The sequence below is a fragment of the Dryobates pubescens genome, chromosome 1 (genome assembly GCF_014839835.1).
Source record: "Dryobates pubescens isolate bDryPub1 chromosome 1, bDryPub1.pri, whole genome shotgun sequence".
NCBI classification, from domain to species: Eukaryota; Metazoa; Chordata; class Aves; order Piciformes; family Picidae; genus Dryobates; species Dryobates pubescens.
Genome location: NC_071612.1, coordinates 65152345 through 65176165, shown reverse-complemented (window position 1 = coordinate 65176165; position 23821 = coordinate 65152345). Strand labels below are relative to the sequence as shown.

The 23821-nt window shown below is 43.1% G+C and overlaps 1 protein-coding gene across 11 annotated transcripts in view; it reads right to left on the bottom strand.

The window, feature by feature from the left end:
• The window catches only part of DOCK3 (dedicator of cytokinesis 3), a 223582-nt gene extending 200436 nt beyond the window's left edge, over window positions 1-23146 (bottom strand). For all 11 annotated transcript variants that reach the window (XM_054167554.1, XM_054167600.1, XM_054167564.1 and 8 more), the window contains exons 1-2: window positions 22781-23146; window positions 1085-1168 (exon numbers count right to left, since the gene is read on the bottom strand). In XM_054167554.1, coding sequence (XP_054023529.1) covers window positions 1085-1168; window positions 22781-22817 — 121 coding nt within the window. In that variant the 5' untranslated portion in view covers window positions 22818-23146. The remainder of the gene's footprint in view (window positions 1-1084; window positions 1169-22780) is intronic.
• Between the last annotated feature and the right edge of the window lie 675 nt (window positions 23147-23821).

The following is a 23821-nucleotide window of genomic DNA, read 5'->3' as shown; positions in this document are numbered from 1 at the left end:
AATCTCTCGTTCAATAGAAGATTTTTACAAGTACTGATGAAGAAACTACTACTTGCATAGAAAACTCAGCATGTAAGAGATCCCTTTTTCAAGAAGAGTTCACTAAATAAAACACTGGAGTACAAGAAAAAGCATCAAAAGCAAAAGACAATTCTAGTATGAGAGAAGAAAAGCTGTTTTCTGACAAGCATGCTACCAGGTTTGTATAGCAACATTAACACTGAAGGTGAAAAATGACTGTAACCTGAAGAAACACAAACCCCAAACCGACATATTCATGGAATGTTAATTCTGGTTGATCTGGTTTTGAATTTGCTTTAGCACCTCAGGATTAAGGTTATATTATTCCACCTCAAACTATAATGAACTATGTTCTCATACTGTATCTAGTCAGCTGTTTCTCAATAGACATGTTTTACACCACTACCTCACTCTGAGCATTAGGATCAAAATCATTCTCCTTTTCAGTACAACTTCAATCACACTATTCATGTGAATAAAGCACAGGATTAGGACATTCAATTTATTCACACACAGACATCTCCAGCCACACACACAAAGACAAGACTGTACTTAGAACATTTACAATGGCATCCAAACCCCTCATGGATAAATGCAAAGCAATCCACCCTAAATCAACATTCTTTGCATTTTTCACAGAATTACTCCCAAATAATCAACAAATCTATTTCATAACTAATATTTTTCATGTGTTCAGATGTTTCTGAATAATAAAGACTGATACACTTAACTGAGAACATATAGTAAAAAAAAAAAAGGCACTGATTATATACTTCACATGATGAAAACTCACTGTGAGACCCAATTAGAATACAACAATCAGGTCAGGGTTCAAGATTTCCTGGACAGATGGTTAACTTAAAACACACTGACCCCCTATCAGACTGGATTAGTGCCAAGAGCACTCAGCCTTTCCTGCAGAAAGTGGGTCAGATTAGGTTTTGTTCAAATGCTTTGATTTGATGCATCATGATTTCCAAGCAACTTATTAAAATGTGCCAGATTAAGATATTTGTACATTCTCATATAGAAAATGGGATTCTTTCCTGGCCATCACACTTACCTTCACATTTCTCTAGGATCTGGACAGTTTCACCTAGTTCCAGGACCAAGCCTTGCGGTACAGCTCCTCGGAAGCTGCATATCACTAGAGGGTGGAGAAAAACAGAGAGAGAGAGACATATGAGGGTTGAATCTGTGTGTGAATTTTTCTTCTAAGCATAGCACTTCAGCTCACTCCCTTTATATAAATAGCTATTACATTGCTGCCCAGAAAACCTGTCAGCCAACTTTCCCTCACCAGATATCTTCATTTTGGCCCTTATCAAAAATTAAGCTCAGCAGCATTACAGGAGCTGCACTTTAAAAAAGACTTTTAAATTAAGCAAGGCTTGTAATCACTTCAATCACCAACTCCTAATTCACATTGCATACCAAAATTTCCATGTCTCAATCCTTACTCTACTATACAACTCATCAATGGAGCAGGCAGTTCTAACTGCAGAGATTATAATAGGGAGTCAACTGCAGGAATTACTTTCCTCCAAGCTGAAACTATTTCAAGTACCATTTGTGTAATTAATCACCTGCAAAAGTCCTGTATTACCATATGTTATTATATTTAAGCATGTGTAAGTACATATTTAAGTATGTTAAAAAGACAGGTGAGAATCTATTCTTTTCATAAGCACTACCCACCATGACATACATCTAAAATGTTTTTCTAGGTATCTTTAGTTTTCATGACCCATAATCATTTTGATGTTTCAGAAAATATGAATACAAGGGGAAAAATACTATATAAAATGAAAGTTATAAATAAATGTTAAAAAAACAACCATCAGTCTAGTGTACAATGATATAGTCTTTAACCACATCTATTAAAATGCAACAGGGACATGGACATGGGTTGTTACAAAGGAGGTTCACCCTCACCCAGCCCTGCAATGCCTGTTCACCAGCATTTAAAAGAATCTCACTCAGGCACACATTTAATTTAATCCTTCAAGTCCCTTGTTCTATGCAAATACCTGCTCAGCCACAGAGCATACCCTGTATATCACCTGCACACAAGCTGGAGCATAAGTGGAATTCCAGGAGTTGAAATAGTGACCTCCAGTGGGCATCATCTTTTTTTTCCTCAGTTTAAGAGAACACCCTCACTTTAATGAGTACAGCTAAGCTACGGTTGAGACGTTCCCAGGTGAAGGGGCTGCATTTCATTTTCTCCAGGAGTGCCTTTTCATATCAAAGACACTCAATCCCTTTGCACTAAAGACTCTCTTTAGTGCAGACTTAAAGTTAACCAGAAAGTCTTAAGTCCAGAGCAAGCACACACCATGGAAACTACCATCTGCACCATCCACCAAGAGGCACATTTCTTGAACCTCTAATTTCCAAGTAATGAGATACACACACAAAAAACCCACTAAAACAGAAGTTTGAACCATCTATGCAGATTTCATAAAGGGGCAAGAAAGAAGCAGCTACATACACCAGGTAAACACCCACACAGATCAGAGTAATATAAGAACTTTGAATCAAAGTCTGAAGAGAATCAAACAGCATGAAATGCTTGCCCTTCCACAGTGAGTCTCAATGTAGCATTTAATTAAAGAGGAAAAGAATAGATTCCATCAGCAGCCCTAAACACTTCTCTCAGCTCATACAGCCCAGCAGAAGTCACCGCCGGGTAAATGAGGTTTTAAATTCTTGTTTACATCAGAGACAGGAGAAACATAACAACTGGCTCCAGACTGGAGTAAGGTAAACAACATAATCCAAGAGTAACACTAAGCTTGTCAGTATTCTAGATTCATTCTTCACCCATGAAGAAATGATAAATATGGATTTTAACCAAAGAAAAACTACAAAATGCCTCTCCCAAAGCACAGGAACACTGTCAGCTGCCAGACGCTTAACTGGCAAGCCAGGATCAAATCTTCTAATGGCTTCTCCTCACTCCTCATGTATTTTAGATAGCAGTATCCCTTACATACACAAAATGTGGGGAGGCACCCCATCAGGAAATTTTACCAGACCAAAAAGGTACAAACATCCTTTAGTTTTAAGTTGATTTACAAAATGCATAGGACTCTATTCAAATACCGTGATTGCTCTGTTCAGATCAACAAAAATATGAAAAGAAATCAGGTGTGACAATTATTTACTGTATGAAAAGCACCAAATAAGGGATGCAACCAGGAAATTGATTGGATGCAACTACTTGTTCTTTGGTCATCAGATCCTTGCCTATTATGTAACAATAAAAAGTGAGCTTGGAATGAAAGCCAAAGGAAAGGTACCAGGAAAGCAGAGTACTGTTTTTCTCTCAGCTGCTGACACAATAAACCTTAAAAACACTGCCGAGAATAACAACTTTACTATATTTAGGCTTGGAAGAAGTCATTTTAATAGATCTATTAGAGATGCAAACTGTCCATTTATAAAAGGATTCTACTGGTCACACACAGAAAATCTGATATAAGGACTCTACTGCATCAGTATGTAACCAGCTCTTTAGAATTTAGACTACTCTACCAGTAAGAGAGCCAAAGCTCCTCTCTTACGTTCTACCCTAGTCAAAAAAAAAAAAAAGAACAAAATCCTCAGAACAAAATTAACTGATGCCACCAGCTGTGGATACAATCTGCACGATCATTCTCAGTCAGAAAAGAAATTCTCACACAAAAGATAACATTCTTCTTATTTTGCTCACTCTTAATAAAGCAGTATGAAAGCTAATTCATTGATAAATTTGTAGTCATCAATAACCTATGCAAGCCTCTTCTGCTTGACAGTTTTAACAACCAGCAGAGTACGTGAATAGCAATATGGGTACTTTCAAAATAACAGAAACCAAATCTCAGGATTAGTTGACCTCCCAGCCACACCAAATGGAAGTCAGGAAAAATGGAACCCCAGTAAGCTGACTTAATACACCAAAGCACATCTTGTTAAAACTCTTTAGCAAGAATATATCATTAAACATCTCTCAAAGAACTGTGAATGGTAAAAATAGCTACTGATTCTGAGAGAATCTGGGAAATCTGAGGCTGGTTTATAGCCTGACACATGACTCCAAAGGTTACTCCCGAAGCAGGGGATGTTACTCATTTGTTCAGCTAAAGATGGACTGTGCAATACAATCTTATTTATGAAGTCACTCTTGGGCATTCAGTTCTTCTTAGAATAGACTAGAACAAAACCAGGTTGGAAGAGACCTTCAAGATCATCGTGTCCAACCTATCATCCAACACCACCTAATCAACTAAACCATGCAACCAAGCATCCTGTCAAGCCTCGCCCTGAACACCCCCAGCGACAGCGACCCCATCACCTCCCCAGGCAGCCCATTCCAGTGGGCAATCACTCTCTCCGTGTAAAACTTCCTCCTAACCTCCAGCCTAAACCTCCCCTGACGCAGCCTGAGACTGTGTCCTCTTGTTCTGGTACTGGTTGCCTGGGAGAAGAAACCAACCCCCGCCTCACTACAACCTCCCTTCAGGTAGTTGTAGAGAGCAATAAGGTCACCCCTGAGTCTCTTCCTCTCCAGGCCAAGCAAGTATTATCTGGAAAATATGAACATGGATATATACAGGAAACAGAATATTTTAACCATTCTAGAGAAAATAATTCAGAGATGTCTCCAGCAACTGACTTTTGCCCTTCCAGAGAAACTCGTTGTAACATAGAATCACCTACAAACTACCAACCACCAACCCTCCATAATTTCTTTCAAGAGTCACCCCTTTGGTCACCAGAATACAGATGTACCACATCATCAAAACAGACACAGAAAAGCTTTTACCCACCAGTTAACAGATCTGAATGATCCGTGTTGGATTCTAGGACAGACTGCTGAAATATTTAACATCCGTTTTCAGATGTTAAACCCCCTTGCCATCATTCAGGTTCACAGGGAGGTCACAGCTCCTTTCCCCCAGCAGTTAAGCCCAACATGTTGCCATAGAGAAACACTTTGAAAAAGCACCACGTGTCACTTTCAGGGATTATCTCCACCTCAGGGGGTCTTTAACTGTGATACCTGGACTCCATCAAAGGGGGCCACAGGCAGAGAAACCCTTCCTTCTGCATCTCCGTAATCTAGTAATGAGAAAGGCACAAACAAGTTCACACAGGGAGCTTACTCTCAATCTGTAGCAAACAGTATGAAGGAACTGGGAGTATAAGAACAGATAACACTGGAGTAACAGGGAAGCCAAAGATCCAGGAGAAGACAGATTCAGAAGTGCCTCCCTTGCCTATGGACGTACCCTGTCACCATAGCACGCTACACTGTAAGTCAGCAGCAGCAAGAGAAATTGCTTTGAAAGAGTAAGGGCACACAGACAAACATGGCATCTTATAAAAGGGTCAGTGCATCTTTGTACAGCTTACTGATTCCTCTGTAGGATATCTAAAGGAGCTGTAGGATATCTAAAGGAGCTGCTTGCTACATGGAGAAAAAAGACCTGGTTGATACCATCCAGTAGTGTAGTGGTTTAAGCCTTAGCTGGGAGTTAAAAGCCCACATGGGGGAAAGGCTGAGAATCTCTCCCCCACTCCCTCCTCCTCCCCCCAAACAGAGAAGGAAAAAAAAGGGTAAGGAGCAAATCCACTAAACAATAATCTGGAGTCGGCTTGGAAGTAGAGAGGTGAAGAATTTTCTTTAAACAATAACAGGAAAGGTTCACAAGAGGCAAGGAACAAGGATGGATGGGAGGGGGACAAGAAAGAATAATACAAAACCAGTCTTTCTCTGAGGAGGTGCAGAGGCAGCAGGGAGAAGGATCAGGTCCGGCCACGTGGCTGAGGAGCAGGAGGGCAGCTGCAGCAGCTCTCATCCAGCAGAGGCAGGAGCCAAAAAGGAGGAGCAACAGCTACCATGTCCTGCTTTTTATACCCTAGCTGTGCAGGGAGCGGGGAGTGGAACAGACTCAGCTTCCCAGGGGAAAACACCCTGCAGGGAGGGTAAAGTACCCGCAAGCCCTCCACCCTGCTTTGTTTTTTGTTTTCAGAGAAGGGCGTTAACCCACCACAAGTAGGTTTTACAAAAATCTATTCTGAAGAAGCTCCAGTCAAAAGCTCTTGCAGAAACTCAGCCTGGTTGTGATAAAGTGGGAAGGCATTTAGCAAGAGATATGAAACAGAAGCAGCAGCCAGCATTCTCTGTGAAGACAATGACTGACAAGCTCTAAAAGCTCTTTGCTGGAACAGTTTCCATTTAAAGTATTTCTAAATGATCCAGAAAAGCTGATCGTTTAGAAAAGTGACAAAGTTTGTGAAGCCACACAAGGCTATTCAGGCTAACAAACACTTGAAGATGGATGCTAAGTACCACAAGCACAACTGGCAGGTGTACACCACTTAGTTCATGTCCATGGTGTTTCATGAGGGGTGAAGAACCCTTGTCTCACATACAAAACAATCATCTCTCCCTCTGCCATCATCACAAGTGAAACCCTGCAATGTTATTCAGAGCTTCTGTCCCAACCTCAGTGCTCAGACAGAGTCACCACCATCACATCACAGCAGAATGCTGCCTTGGGGGAAAAAGGGAAGGTACCATTACCTGCACTACTCTAAAATTCGCAATGAACCTCTACATGCCAGTTTTCCCCTTTCTCAAAAAAGACAATAAAAGGAAAGGTAGGAAGAAGAGAGACAAGAGATACCAAGGACTGCAGCAGAGCTTTCATATTCTTAATTATGAACCACGATGGGACTCTTCTTCCGGTAGGACTGGAAGCTGAACGGGTGGAGAGAGTATAATTGGCAAGTTGCATGGAGGAAGTGAACAGAGAACAATCACTAATTGTTCCTTCCAGTACAAAAAGCAGAGCAGTGTTGAATGAAAAAAAACAGAGACCAGTTCCAGACTTCTATTAAATAAAGTACTTTTCCACACTGCATAAACTGTGACACTCCTCACGAGATGCTGTGGGTGACACAAATAAAAACCAAAAATAACAACAGCAAAAAAATCACTCAAGTAGAAAAGCAAATAGGCAAATAAATGGATCTGTACCACCTGAGGCTCAGCAAGTCCCTGACCCAGAAAGCACTTGAGTCTTGGGAAAGCATCACCTATGCTTATCTTGCTGTGCTCCTAAACTGTAAACACCTGCCATGGGTCACAGTCAAGGGCAGGACACCAAATGAGATGAGTATGTGGCTGGATTGTTATGATCTCGATCATGGAATTACAGCCTGAGCTGCTTCTGTCTCTTACTATCTATTGATTTGCGACCTCATCTGAACACTATTATGGCAAAAAACAACCACCACCAACAATTCACAGTTAAAGAAATGGGAAATTAGATTCCATGTGTGTCATTGCTTTCTGCTGCACACCTCAATGGCAGAGCTGGCTTAATTTTTGCTGTGGTATAATTTAAGATACATCTTCCTTTCTTAACTCCCTCTAATTTAATTTCCTATCTCCCAGCTTCCCCATCCAGTCTCACCTGGGCCACAATGATTCCACATATCATTTTTCTTCTCAAATGGATTATGTCAATTACATGATAAACATAGGAACAGAAACCTGTCACATTTGTAACATCAACAGTGGGAAACCCTCAAAAAGGAACAGGAAAATGCCAGAGTACTGTCCAGCACAATACATCCCCCAAAGGATCATGCAGCATCTAGCTGCAAATTCTCCAGAACCCTCATTTTTCTTAGCATATACATAAAAGTGCACATGGAACTGGCACAGGTATGTGTCTTCTATTATACTTTGTACACATTGTGGTAAAGCCTACAAAAATATCTGGACATTGCATAATGTCCTATTTACAATATAAAATACCAGCCTGTATATGAGTAATTTGTTTGTTTTCATAAAGGAACAGAGCCTTTTTTACTGCCCTTTCCCTTCCCACCTTCCACGACGTGCCAATGAAAATTGGCAGTATTTATTTACATCAGGACTAAGAAACAAAACCAGTTCAAGAAGGTTCTGTATTCACATTGTCCACTTTTCCTTCTCCAAATGTGAATTATGTTCCTCTAATCATAAAGCTGAGCTTTTAAAAAGTATTGCTTTTTTCACACGTTTCTTCTCCCACGACAGGAATCATTGCTGCTAGAACAGATCCAACATGCTAAAACACATTTCTGTTTTCCTTTATCCCAAGATGCTGGCAAAGCCAAGACTTAAGGACCTTTAGGAGTTACCCTTAGGGTAAAACACTTCATGAGGAGCGGACATACCTTGTTGTTTGCTTGTTTCGTTTTACTGGGGGTTTTCTCAGTTGCACAATGTGACAAAATAAACGGGAAGTTCTTAAACTCTTCCCACTGTAACAATCATTTTTGTAAACTTCCAACATATCTATTTACTCACAGCTTCAAAAGGCAAATCTTCTTGGCCCCTGTGATAGCTTTTCCCAGTTATTATTATCTGTCTCATTACTAAAATTCTGCTAACTTGCAGCATTTTTAGATGACACCAGCAGAACAAGTGTTTCAGGTCAAAGTATGCCATTTCATTTTTCAAACTGCTTTGTACTACGCCCAGCTTGCAGTCACTCAGGTTATACACTGATCGTGCCTTAATGGCATCTCAAACCAACCTCATCTCAGAAGGACTGACAAGGATGATGCATAAGAGCAATACAGCTGCAGTCGTGTTGCTCTATACCCAAATTACTTAGCTCCATACTCTGCCACTTAATAATCACACTGAGCAGACACTGAATTCTGTCCTGTGCTACAAATGTCAAAGCTTGGATATCAGGAAAAATGTCTTTACTGAAAGAGCGGTCAGGCATCGGAACAGGCTGCCCAGGGAGTCACTCATCCCTGGAGGTGTTCAACAACATGTGGCACTTCAGGACATAGTCTAGTGGTCATGGAGGTGTTAGGTAGAAGGTTGGACTTAATCTTTTCCAACCTTTATGATTCCAAGTTCTGAAGTTTTCCGATGGTATGACTTCATGCTTGAGAGCACATAACTGTATTTTAAATTCCCCCCTCTATCACACTGGATAGGTATTTGGTGTTCATGTTTAATTTGGGTTAACACAGAATCATACAATCAAGAAGGCTGGAAAAGACCTCAAAGATCATCAAGTCCAACCTGTCACCCAAGACCTCATGACTACTAAACCATGGCACCAAGTGCCACATCCAATCCCCTCTTGAACACCTCCAGGGATGGTGACTCCACCACCGCCCTGGGCAGCCCATTCCAATGGCTAACAGCTCTCTCTGTGAAGAACTTTCTTCTCACCTTGAGCCTAAACTTCCTCTGGCACAGATTGAGACTATGTCCTCTTGTTCTGGTGCTGCTTGCCTGGGAGAAGAGAACAACCCCCACGTGGCTACAACCTCCCCAACCTCCCTTCAGGGAGTTGTAGAGAGCAACAAGGTCTCCCCTGAGCCTCCTCTTCTCCAGGCTAAACAACCCCAGCTCCCTCAGCCTCTCCTCATAGGGCTTGTGCTTGAGACCTCTCCCCAGCCTCGTTGCCCTTCTCTGGACACATTCAGGAGTCTCAATGTCCTTCTTAAATTGAGGGGCCCAGAACTGGCCACAGGACTCAAGGTGTGGCCTAACCAGTGCTGACTACAGGGGCACAAGGACTTCCCTGCTCCTGCTGGCCACACTATTTATGATGCAGACCAGGATGCCATTGGCCTTCTTGGCTACCTGGGCACACTGCTGGCTCATGTTCAGCTGGCTGTCAATCAGTGCCCCTAGCTCCCTTTCTGCCTGGCTGCTTTCCAGCCAGTCTGTCCCCAGCCTGTAGCTCTGCATGGGGTTGCTGTGGCCAATGTGCGGCACCCGGCACTTGGACTTGTTGAATGTCATCATGTTGGACTCTGCCCATCTGTCCAGCCTGTCAAGGTCCCTCTGGAGAACCCTTCTACCCTCTAACAGATCAACACCTGCTCCCAACTTGGTGTCATCTGCAAATTTACTGATGACTGACTCAATCCCCTCACCCAGATCATCAATAAAGATGTAGCCTCTTAAACATGAAAGAGCTCAAAGAATTTTGCATTGAATAACTACTGGTTTATATCAAACATGTGTCAGTCCCCAAGCCTAAGTTTGACTGCAGTTCATTAATATTTAAGAAAATAATGTAACTACTTCAGACTGATATATAAATGTATCTTTCCTCAGAATGCTTTTTGCTATTAACCCATCTGTTGTTAAAAGTATCTAATATCAAATGGAATAAACTAGTTTTAACAGGTAAGATTAATTTTATTCCTTGTAATACCTAGATGATAATCAAGGCTCCAGGCAACAAAACTTAAGACTCAATGTAGAGGCAAGACCAAAGATGGCTCCAAATTCAATACCTTTTCTCCGAGAGAGACTAAAGCAAGAAGGTGAAGGAAGGGCATTAGAACAGGGCAAGGATGTAGCTTTCTCCAGCTGGAGCCATCTGTGGATTGGCTCTCCCTACAGCAGACGACCTTTTATACATGTTTTTAAGTGCTTTCTATACTTTTTTCTTCTCCACACTGCCCCAGATCTCCACACTTTATTTATGCATCACATAGCATTTTTGATGCCCTCCAGGAATTGTGTCAAAATAAAGAGAGTGAACAATCAATTTCTACCCTTCCACTCCATAGTATATATGGGTTTAGGACCTTCCAAACTACCTTGTCTTAATAATTTATTTTCCAAGAAGAGTGACATGTTAATTCTTTGTATTTACACTGGGCAGACAGGGAAAAGTCTCCAAGTCACAGCAGCAGGACTGTGCAAGGAAAAAAAAACCAACACTGATACAAAATACCACACAGAGGAGAAGACAGCTAAGAGTCAAGATTTAGCTTCACCTTTTTGTGAGGCAACTGCGTTGTGCAATCACGCCTACAGCCAGCAAAGAATTAATACCTTCCAAACCACCAGTCTGAGCTTCTCTCAGAACTACAAAACCTTCTTCCAGCAAAAAGCAGCACTTCTTGCAGAGAATTGTGGGCTTAATTTAAAAGACAAAAAAAATAGTTTCTTAAGGAAAAAAAACCCTCACATTTTTGTAAGAAAACTAAAGGCCAGTATGATTAAATTTTTGTGGAGCTGCTTGATTAAACCTGGCAGCTTCATAGATTGCACAGTTAAGACTCTGATCATATTTGACAAGGCAGCAGAACCACAAGGAAATTAAAATGAGAGCATTTTCATTTTATTCTACAGATACTTAGAAGGCTGTTTTCACCTCCTCAATATATATTCCAAGTCTTTACATGATTAATTGTGGGTAAAGGTTTTGATTATTTGCCAGAAATTAATTTGAGACAAGCAAATTTATTTGCAAGTTCAGGCCACACTCAGCAAGTATATTTACAAAGAGAACAAGGAATGCAAACCAGGCCTAGTAGTTCCAAACATTCTGCTGCTTAAGCATGATGGACAGTATGAAGAATGTAGTATCAAGGAAAGGGCATATCAATCATACACTATAAAACAACTACCCAAATAAACTCAAGGTTCTCACAGAAAGGGCAATTTCTTACAGAGGGTACTTGTACACATGACATGGAAATGAGGCTCTAATCCGATTGGAATTGCCAGACACTAATGTAATACACACACAAAAGATTATCAAAAGCTGATTAAAAGCCATCCAAACATTACAATCGAAGAGTAGAGATTAAACAAAAGACATAGTTTAGAACAGGTCTAAAGAAATTTTTGACCTTATTAACAGCCTCCTTAATGAACTTCTATGCAAAACCTTGAGGAAGGAAAATATACCTCAGAATTGAAAGAAACTGAACAGCCAAAGGTTAGGGGTCTGTATATTAGCAAAATGGCACTACAATTAAGTGAAGGTATTTCAGGCCGACCGGGGAGGAGCAGTGGCAGTTGCTAGGCAGCATCTGCTCCTGTCGGAGATGCTTCTTTCTTTGTGCAGCACAGAACCTCAGCCAGGAATACTGCCACCAATGGATTATTACAAGGCAGCTTACTGCCATCACATGGCATCTGCAAAGTGCTCAAACTGCTGCCTAGCAACACCGCCTCTTTCTACTGAGTCATACCATCACTATGAAAATATTCCTGTAAAAAAAGAAACAGATGCCTGAGAAGAAAGGTGATCATTCACTAGCAAAATGAGATATTGCTAGCATCCTTCCCCTACCCCCCAAGATAAAAATAGAGATTAGGCTCAAAAACCATGAGCTGTTTAAAATAGTTTTGCACATCTTGGTGGCATGAGAGAGAGTTGAAGAAAAAGACCACAAGCCCACAGTGTTGCCCACTGCATTAGCTGTATTAAGGAACTGATTTTGACCTTCTAGCTTTGCAAGCATCTATCCTAGTTATACATCTCCTGCCTGTACATCTCTCTGATATCAGTTCATTCAACTTCCACTCTGGCAGTGCAGAGGCCCCTCATCGATATATCATTGTCTGTATGAGGAAAGTAAATGCAGCAGTTTCTTTTCCTCCCTTTTAAGCAGAGACAGAGGCTGGTTCCGCACCCGAAACCCTTTCCTTTCTCTCCAATACCTAAAACTGGCCAAGAGGAGAAAACATTGATCATATCACACTTTGCACAAAGAAGCATGGAGATGTTCTGCACTGCTGTGTTCCACAGGCTGCAAATGTGAGCCAGAAATAGCTGCAATTTACTGCTGAACACTAGAAAACAAAATAAGAAACTCCTCCAGTTTTTAATATCCTGGAGGACAGGGACTGGGCCACTGCTTCAGGCAACCTGCTCCAGTGCTTTACCCCATGCATCATGGAAATAAAGTGTCCCTTATGATAATTTGCTACCTGTGCTCCTTTCACTATGCAATTCTGACAAGTGTCTGGCCTAAAAAGCAGTAGCCATAAACTAGATCCCTTCTCATCCTCCTCTTCCACAGGTCATACCACCCTAGATCTCACAGACCCTCCTCTCCCATGCACTCCAGCCTCCTCTTAGCCACCTAACCTCATCCCTGGTACTGGGAGAAACAGATGCAGCCCCAAGAGCAATTCTGCAAAGGAGGAAATAGCAACTTCCACCAACATCCTGGTCCTAGAGGAATGCAGCCTAGTATGTGTCTGGCTGCAAGCGAGCACTGCTGTCTCCCATTCACACAAAAACATGGGTACCACCCCACAGCATTTCACATCCTATCTCCCTTTACACCGACTACACCGTGAGGCTTTTAGTCCTGCTGTCTACCTGCTAAATGGACTCATAACATGCTAAAGTTACCTTGGCATGTACAGTCAGTTTGTGCATTTCCATTGAGGAGGAGGACGGGAAGAAGAAGGCAGATAAATGAAGTGCACTTATCAGCACACCAGCTCCTGCATCTTAATAGAAAACTCTATTCTAGCCTAAATTGTCTGCCACGCAAGAACTTTCTGTGGATGTCTGAAAAGAGCTTACAAGACTGCTAAGAAACCTTCCAACCCCCAGAAAAGAACTTTGACCTTTCTGGTAAACAGTTTGCTACTGAAATAGCAAAAAAAAAATGAAGTATTTGCCTGATGTAACTGAAGATGCTAGGCCTTTTTTCATGAGATATGAAGATTGTTTATCCCTTCTAATCTTGACTTAAGCAAGCATAGATTGTTTAACACCATCAACATCATCTGAAACACTGGGAAAAACCTCTCTTTCTCTTATTGCATCCTCTATCAGGTTGGAAATTTTTTTTCTTTCATTATTAAAAGAATAGTGCCTTGTGCCACCAAGCTGAAGTGCAGTCAGTCCAGAAATGAAAAAAAAAAATAAATAAACAAAACAGTTGCAGTTCAGGGCCTTGCTGTGATGAAGTGAGAGAGAAGCCTATTTTCTGCCTCCTCTTCCCCAGAGACAGAAGAGAAGCCGTTTCGGCAAGGCCACAGCTTCAACAGTCATCTTCCTTAGGGTAAAAACCTCTGGACCAGAGCTAACAAAAAAACCCTCCAGACATATGAGAAAATAAACCCCAAGCACCACCACCGCAGAGCAACTTTGTTCATCATTCCGATCAGATCAGCATCCTCGGGAAGGCTGGAAGAGAGCAGCGGGCGGGCAGGATGCAGAGCCGCAGATTACTGCGCGCTGGAGGGAGCGGCGAGGGCGCACCACTGCCAGCAGCAGCAGAGAAGCTGCTCCGGGCGGAAGCTCAGCGGCGTGGTCAGCAGACGGCAGGCCCAGGCACAGCAGCTCACAGAGCTGCTCTTCCCGCACTGATAAACTATCTCCAGGGGAACCCACAGTCAGTGCATCTTTTAAACAGAAAGACAGGCACACGGAAATGCTTCACCTACTCACTCTCTTCACACCAGGGCAAGCACTCAGGTAGCACACAGCTCCATTTGGTACAGAGGGTAACAGCAGATGCCAGGGCAAAATTCTCTCACCAGAACATTGATGCTACTTTGCTAAATGCAGGGAAGCTAGATAACCGCCCATCTGAAAACCAAAAACTGAGCTGCTCATCATTTATCCTGAGCATTCTTTCATGAGCTGAAAGTACTCAAAGACACATCAAAGCTCAAACCACAATTTTCAATAATCTCCTTGCACAATAATTCATCTACTTATGGATTATTTGTCCCACACTGTCTGACACTTTCTCACTTGTGCCCACACACTCTGTCCATGTATATAATAGAGCCATACATGCATAAACTTAGATGAAAATCTCTGCCTAGGTGAAGTGAGCAACTTTACACAGCCACCTCCATAAGCCCTTTTGTCTACAAAGGAAGGGATGGGTGAAACAGAATCATCATCTCCTCCTCTTCCAGACCCAATTACTGGAAGCACACATATCACTCCCTACAGGGACTATTCAACACCATCTGTGATGCTCTCCTATGGAAGGTTTTCTTCTGCCTTTACAACTTGTTTAGGTAGGCTATTCATCCCAGCAGGACAAAGGACTGTATGGAACTCAACACCCAAAGAGACCTGTAAGATTTTATACATCCCTTTCAACCAGGTTTTGTTTAACAGTTCTTCTGGGCTTCTCTGACATGTACGCAAGGCTCCACTGATTAAAAATCACAGGACTGAAAGGGCAGGTATCCCAAATTAGCAGTTGGCATAAACATCTCATTCATAAACCTATTTAAGAGGGAAGAGAGAGGCCCCTGCTGTTCAAATACACAGAAACAAGAGATTTCTAGAACAGCAAGCCACCTGCCTAAGCACACTGGGCCACACTCTGGCTCGTATTGAAATAAAGAAAACAAAGTCATTCACCACTCCTACTACCTACTGCCAACACTGACAGCGTTTAATGCACAAGCCTCCTGATATTGTAACATCTAGACAAACCTTTATTTTTGTTCCAGAGAATAACTGGTACTATCTTACCTCTGAAGGCAGAATGACCTGCTTTGCAACGCCAGAGCTAGCTGGCAGCACTTGTCAGCGGCTTTTCTTAAGGCTTAATAGCCAGAAAGACTCAAGAGAAGACAAGCAAGTCAAATGCTGAAGAGGGACAAGAGGAAAGTCTACAAATGAAGTTCTTCTAATAAGCAATCACCTCACACCTGCACTGAAAAGCATTTGTTTTGCTCCAGCCCACAGCTATACCAGTCTTCCTTCAGTAAGCTTCGAGTCAAGACTTGTTGTTCAAACAAACACTGAAGCATGTCTGAAAGGAAGGAATTACAGTACAAAAAACTTAAGGGATGCTTTCAGGATTTCAGAAGAGATCACAAAGTTAGTTTCTGACATGCAAAAGCCTGAATGGAGGCTTGATTTTAGTATCAGTCACTTGAGTGAGGTATTTCATCTCTTTGCCTTGAGGTTCAGTTCAGTGAGCATACAGATTTGGAAATGTGTTAACTGTGGTGATGTTAAGGCTGATTCAGTTCTTACAAACAATCAGTGGAATGCCTGCTGTCAACTGCAACTGGTTTTGAGCCAAGGTTCTACTGCATGCTTCCTTTAGCCTTTTCCTCAATGATTATCACAGCTGAGCAAGGAATACAATAAACTTAACTCACTATACGAATTAGCAAAAATTTCTCTTAAGTGGGGAAAAAAAGTTCTGTCAGGCTCTTTAACAGCTGGATTAACTTTTCAAAGACCTTCCACTCTTTGGTCAATGTTTTCCCATCCACCTCTGAAAACAGCTCCCATTTCTCAAGACAAGAGCTATGAAATCAGGGATTTTTAAAAAATAACTACGTTCCTAACTATGTAACTAACAGATTAATCAAAAAAGCTTGTGTATCTACACATCACTGTTCATAAGAAGGCAAAGAACTCTTCCTCATTCCCAATCATCCCTTTTTGGATGATTGGGAATGAGGAACATCATCAACTATGTGGTAGCGAATTTTCCAGACTGCAAGTCCTGGTGGTAGTTCCTGCCCGTTTCCCTGAGGTTTGCATCAGAGACTGACTTTCTAAAACACAGGGCTGCTAAAAGAAAGGCTCGGCCAGACAGTGAAACTCAAGTCCAGCTGAGCTGTACCACTGACTGTAAACCAAGAAAGCTGCCCTCAAAAGGATTAATAGAAGTACTGACTTTCCTCTCTTCCTCCCACATGCAGCCGCAAACCATGACCTGCACCATCACCCCACACTCTCACACCAACGTCTTCTGCCTTGAATTGTTCAAAAGAGACATTTTCCTCCCTAATTTCACTGTGAAGGATCACCATTCCTGTCCTACAGCCTTGACAGTGAATTTAAACCCAAATCACAGAAATAAGAAGCACCAAAGAATCACCTAAATTTTCCAAGGGGTAGGAGCATTCAAGACATACACCCTGTTTTTAACTGTAATTGGCACTTACTTCATTTCAAAAAGACAGCAAAATAACTTGTTCCTTGAATAAACAAGGAGAAGTCTCGTTTCCTACCTGTGGGTATTCCCAATCCCGGTTTCACCGAAAGTTCCATGACAAGCCAAATGCAATACCATCAGAACTATAATCTCCTGCAATCCCCAGTCCTGCTCCTGAGCACCTTCAGGTTTACTCCCACGCTCACATTTACAGCTTCACATTCTCCAACAAGCAAAGACGTTTTACTAGGAAGAATTTTGACAGGACCTCATTTATTATCCATTCCTTCCAAACAGTAGCTGTTTATCCACACTTCTGTCCACAGGGACACTTGAAGTTCTTTCCCCACTCAGACAACAACTTTTGTTAAAACTTGTAGGAAACACTCATCTGAGGCTGCTAACTCTCATAGAATCATGGAATGGTTGGGGTTGGAAGGGACCTTATCTTAAAGTGCCACTCACTGCTGAATGAAAGGTACTATTAGGAAAGCACAGAAAGCCGAAACACTCACCAATTTCTACCCTTAGGAAATCAGGCAAAATATAAAAATCATTCCTGTACTGTGGATAAGGTCAAAGAGGAACCACTTTTGCCCCAGCACTGCTGGCAAGCAGCTGAAGTCCTAGGGCTATTAACTGAACACATAATATGGCAGAACTATAAATAAATGGAGAAAACATCTCTCAAAGCCATCCAAACATCAACATTAAAGCCCATATTGCAATACTATCACTTCTTACTCTAAGATCACACTTATATTCCCATACAAACCACACAATAAACTGCTAAGCATGCACATCTGATTCCTTGCCTTTGCAACCAACGTGAAAAAGCATTTCTCAATTTCATTCCGCATGTACTTAAAAAGTTTGGGCTAATTTCTGCTGTAAGTGTCCCTGTAGACAACTGGTATTTAGATGGCCTCAAACTAGTACTATCTTACAGATTAGTTCTCAACTCTGCAGACAGGGTATTCACTCATAGGAGTAACCACAGTGTCTTTTAGTTAGTCTTTTCTAGTATAAATGAGCCAAAATATATTAGTCTCTTCCCACAAAAGAGCATATTTAATCTCCAGGTTATCTCAGCAACAGCAGAAAGAGACTTACACTGGACTGGAACTTGAATTGCCCACTGTGTTAAATGACACCTCATTGAGCTTTCCTATCTAGACTGAAAGTCACCAATCAGGAGCATCTTGGGAGCTGCTCTTTCCCAGAGACATTTCACAGCGTGATTCATTTCTCCTTCAGTCAAATAACACATATACATTTCCTTTATGATCCCTGACTGCCAAATTCCATGTCCTAAGGGGAAAAAAAGACCCTCAGGGGCAAACTATTGAATGCAACTAAAAATTACTTCAATCCACACATCTAGTTTTCCTGACTAACAAGCCAAGTCCCCAGGTACTATGCCCACCTCCTAAAACAGCCTTGCACAGAAGGTTTATGAGGACATTCAAGGCAGATCACTGAAGAATATCCTGAGTCACGTCCCTCCTAGTGCCAGACAGTTAGTTTCTGGCAATAAAATAAGAAAGAGAAGATGCAATACAGTATGTGTCCCCTACCACAGAACCCAGCTGCAATGGCTGATACTACCTCCCAGATTACTGAAGACAGACTTTTTTCCATCTCTCTGAAAGTTTTAGTTTTAAACCTGTAACAAAGATTTAGTGGTGCAGAGGAGCTGCAATATCAAATCAATTTCCAAAACTCCTTCCTCTAGCAGCTGCCTGCTACACAAATAGGTAGGAACAGAGCAGTATGACAAGAGACTTGTGGAGAGGAGGTAGGCTTCTCCTGGACAGTTTTGCAGTCCTGTTTTTCCAAACACAAATATGACCTGGGAGATGTGCAAGCTAAGGGTTAGGGACAGGGGGGAGAAGTAATAATAAAAAGATACTGTTAAAAAAATAATTAGAACTGCAGTACAGAATTGTAACTAGGACATGATGATTCTTCATCCTTTCTCAGTAGGAAGAAGGGAAATATTAGTTTTATATATATATATATATATATATTTGTGCTTATGGATTTACTTTACATTGTTACCATTTAAGTGGCGAAAGTAAAACTAAAAAGTTAATTTTAAATAAACCCATAGATTTTAACAGTAACTCTTTTGAGCAAAATAAGAACAGGTACTGTTTATGCAGGCAGGTTTTCCTTCTCCATCATTTAATACATATATACTTAATACAATCAAAATACAGGATTAACTACATTAGGAATGGGGGGGAGGGGGAAAGCAAAAAAACACCCCACACTTTTCTGAGAACCACCTAAAAGTGTTCCCTGCACACAAAAAAAGAAACTGACAGCCTAATGAAATATAAAATCAGCTCTCACACATTTGCCAAATTTTAATTAAATTTATTTAATTAAGTTATTTGCTAGAGTTCTCTCTGCTTAGCCTTTGCTTTTAATCCATTATCATTTAATACTTGCTAAGGTAACTAATCAAATCACAATAAATATTTTCTTAGACAGAGACTGCTTTAAAACTGTTACAGCACTAGAGGGCTGGAGAGCTAGTTATCTTCAATCATCAGGTTAGAAATGTCATTGTTTTCACAACTGGTCACTTTAAGCACCTGTGGAAGAACTGTTTGCCTTTCCACAGCAAGACTGAAGTTTTAGAAGTGTAGTTAGGAGCACAGGCACAGCGTGTAAGCACTTCAAATAGAACAGAAGGGAACTGGTCACAACAGCTTCCAGGTAGTGGCTAAGAAATACAATCAATGAAGCATGTTAATGTTATTAGGGGAGTGTTTAATTCAGTTTAGTTACAAATACCCTGATCAATCTTTCAATACTTTTATTGCAGAAGTACATGGTGACTTCTATGAAGACTGGACAATCCAATACCATTTTACAACTGCAAGCAGTGAAATGTTTTTTAAATACAGCTAGACAGGCAGAGAACTTCAGAACTACCACAAAGTCACTGACATTCACTCAGTACATTTAACACATTTTCTTGCAGGTAAGAGTCTGTGTAGCTGTAGAGGGGTATCTGAAAAGAGGCATCTGTAAAGGGGCTCCAGCAGGCATGTAAGACATGCCTTTGTGTCAAGCTCTTTGAAAGCCTGTGCAGAATACAAAGCCCTTCTATACCCACATGTTGAGAGGAGGAACTTGGCAACTTTCTGAAGGAATGGTTTCTATAAATTACCAACTCTGAGCCAACTACCTTGCTAAGAAGATGACACAAACCACAATTTGCTTTCAATGAAGAGAACAGCATCAGAATTAACTGCTTCATATAGAATAGAATAGACCAGGTGGGAAGAGACCTTCAAGATACTTCTACTTTCCTTGATACACATGAACAGGTACATAGAAGGGCTTGGATGCCCATACATACCTTTCTATTCCACCAGAAAGCAATTTATGGTATTCCAGTTGCAGGAAGAACTGACATGTTTTTTCCCCCCACTCAGCTTACATCAATGGGGACAAAGCACATTGCCTTCATTCAAAGGCACATCAAAAACTTTTCATGGTTTAACAAGACCACGGGGAAAAGTCCGCAGAGGGGTTTTTGGGATAGTGGTTAAAATAAAACTAAACTACTAAAGCCCAAGGCATAACTTTGTGTTAACAACTCATGCCAAGAAAATTAATTTGGCACACATTATTAGTGAAATTAGGATAATTTACATCCATTTTATAACAAACAAAACCCCCACATTGTTTTTTCCCCCTTTTTCTTTCCTAGTGCACCTCCTACCAGGAACACCTCAGATCTACACCTTCTGCAGACTTGTTTCTCCAAAATGCACAAAAAAGAGCACCCCAGCAAGCAATGACAGATCTACTGCTGAAAAAAATAGTCTCCATCTCCATAGTTATAGTAACTAAACTCCAAATATAAGCAACATTTTTCCAGTATTCTCACTCTCTGGAGGATTATCAATCAGTTTCAATTACAGAAAAAGTCATTAAAGCTAATCAACAACTAAAAAATCACCAAAATTCTTAAGATTAGCCATGATCTCAGATCTACCCCCTGTGTGTTGTATGAACGAGAAAAATCAACATGCCAGGAATATTCTGAAGCCTACAGACTATTCACTGAAATAACACTTGTTTTCTTTCATCCACTACTCTCTTTTTCAGAAGCCTCTCCTAGACTTGTTTACAACCTGAATGGAGGTTTCCTGCCATCTCCTCCCATAAGCCTACGTAAGAATCATTGGTTCACCTACTTTTCGATTAAGGTAACACACGTTTTATTTGGCAACACAGGCCAAACACAAACAAAACTCTGAACATCAAATCCCACCATACAGCAGAGGAAAATGAGAACATAAACAGAACAGAAGAAAACCCACAAGAGTGGAATGTTTGGGTTGTTTGGTTTTTTGTGAAGCAGCATCTATTACAGCATCTATCTACTAGTGGTTAACAGATCTTTGCAGAAAGTTTTCTTATATTTTCTAACTATTTGCAGCATCTATTACCAGCAAGCTTAGTGCTAGGACACCAGAAGTGGTCTTTCCCCAAAAGTTAAGGTCTGACAGTTTATAGTCTCTGAACACCCAGCTGAGATGTGACAAAGCTTGTTAACTCCACATATTCCCAGTGACCGACAAACATTTGTTGCTTACAGTACTGCTGCTTTCTTGTGATGTTTTATGCCACTTGTGTGTATTGCCCTAGGCTTAACAGGTTCAATCTAACAAAATGGATTGGATTTTTGCAAAAAAATGAAAGTGAGGTCCTTCTTCTATTCGTGATCAAGATGCCTTGAATGTACTAAGCAAAGTACTTATTGCATGAGACGAAAAGTTAACAAAAAGCACTGATACACTGTGTTGTTCACTGACTCAGTGCTCAGAACATGCTGTGAATATTAGCAGCATTGATGCTTTTAATTGTCCACAAGTCAACTGTCAATCCCTACTTCAGCAGTAGAGGTTAACAGATCTTTGCAGAAAGTTTTCTTATATTTTCTAACTATTTGCAGCAGTTGATCATCACCGCACACTGTGAAGCTTGAGAATCGGTATGAACAATTGATAACTATTGATTTAACGGCGCATTTAGGTAGGTAAGCAGAGCAGACACTACCATTACTATACAGTAGTTTAGAAAAATTAAATCAAAACAAGCAAGAGTGAAGTTGAAGAAAGTCTGTCTTCACGTCATCAGACATAATATTTCTGCTCTTATAAGAAATTACTGTACAATAAAGCAAAAACCCAAACACAAGCCATCCATGATGATCTCTCGGATTATAGCAAACACCACTTGAGAGAACGTCAAAATCTGACTTATCATCAACAACGGAAAACGACAAGCTTCTGCGTTTACAGGCAGACGGGCCTCGTTCCCACTGAACGCAATGCACCATCAGCCCCGTGGCCTTCTGCAGCCTGTCCCCGTAGCCCGGCACAAGTCGCTGCCGGGCTGGGCCCAGCCCGGTTGCCGGCTCCCGGCTCCCTCCCTCGGGCACGCCGGTGCCAGCTCCGGGCCCGCCGCTCCGAACAGGTGCATCGCCGACGCCCCCTAATGACACGGCACCACAGTCCTTCCCTTTCCCTCAACTCCACATAAACAAGATCACCACAAACCACAGATTAAAGCGGAGAGGAAAGGAATCGCACGCCTAAGTAGATTAAGGGCTAAACGACTCGTTTTCTGATTATTTGTGCAATCGGGGCCGGGCGCGGGCCCCGAAACTCTACTTTTCCCTTGCCGCCCACTGCTTCGCGGCAGACAAACTCGGGGCAATGGCACGAACCGAAGCAGATGCAGCACAGCCGCGGGATGCTGGGCTGTGCGGGCCGGGAGGCGGCGGCAAGCAGCGCACAGCCGGTGCCCGTTCTCCCTCAGGAACAGCCTTCCCCGGCCACCAGCCCTCCTCGCCTTTCCCCAGCTCTCTACCTGCTGGGCAGTGGAAGACTACCATTGCTGCCCCCGCGGACAGGCAGCCAAGGGAGGAAGCGGGGGGAGCACCCCCAACCCGCGGGGTCCGTCCGCTGCAGGAAGGGGGGCAGCGGTGCGGGGGAGGGGATGTGGTAGCACCTACCCACGCCGTATTTCTCCTCCTCGGTCGGGCTCCACATGCTGCTGCGGCGGCAGCCGGCCACGGCCGCGGATTCCCTGGGCAGATCGAGGCAAGCGGGTGCCGCGCATGGAGCGGGGGCGGCCGTTCCTCTTCTCCCCCTCAGCGGGGGCGCCGCTTCTTCGCCGCAGCCCCCACCTCAAGCTCCAGTCGGGGCTGCGCTAAAGGTTCCCTGGCCGCTGCTGGAGATGGGGGGGGGGGGGGGGGGGGGGCGGGGGTGAGATCGCCCCCCCGCCCGCCCGCGCAGCAACAGCCGCGGCTCCCCTCAGCCCCCGGCAGGCGCTCGCCGCCGACCCAGCGATTCTCACTCCCACAGCAGACCGGCTGCTCTAGTGACCCGGGTGGCCCCGCGGCGCCCGGCGGCCCCTAGCCTTCTCCTCCGCGCTACCACCGCTACCGCCGCTCCTGTCGTCGTCGTCGCCACCGCCGAACGACTCGGGCTGCCGCGCCCCCCCTTTCCTCCTCCCCTCCCGCTGGATCCCTTTGCGCATGCGCGGCTCGCACCGCCTCTATGCCCCCTTCCCCCCCTCGCGGCCGCACGAGGCGCGAGGCAGGGGGGCGGCAGCGCGTGAAGGAGCGCGGGAGTGAGGCCGGTCGCGGGCCTCCGCCCCCAGCGGTGCGAGGACACCCCGGAGCCCACCCTGCACCGGCAGTCCTGCTGCCGGCAAGTCGGTGCTGCTCCTGGGAGGCAGCCTTGCAGGCACGGCCCCGCAGCGCAGTGCACCGCGGTGCCGCGGGAACGGGCCGTGTTTGTAAACAGCGCGGGGAGCGGCTGAGCAGCCCCCGCGCCCCGGCCCGCAGCTGCTGAGCAGGGTTGCCCTGGGAGGCTCGAGGGGATCCCGCAACCTCTTCCGCCCATCAGAGCACACACTGCAACTCTCTGCCACAGCCGGGCAGACATATTTTATTATTTGTTGTATACCTATATATATAAAGTAACAATACGCTAGAACGTTAAGAGAGGATGCGCCCCCGTACCAAGGAGGGCAGAGGGAGATGAGCGCT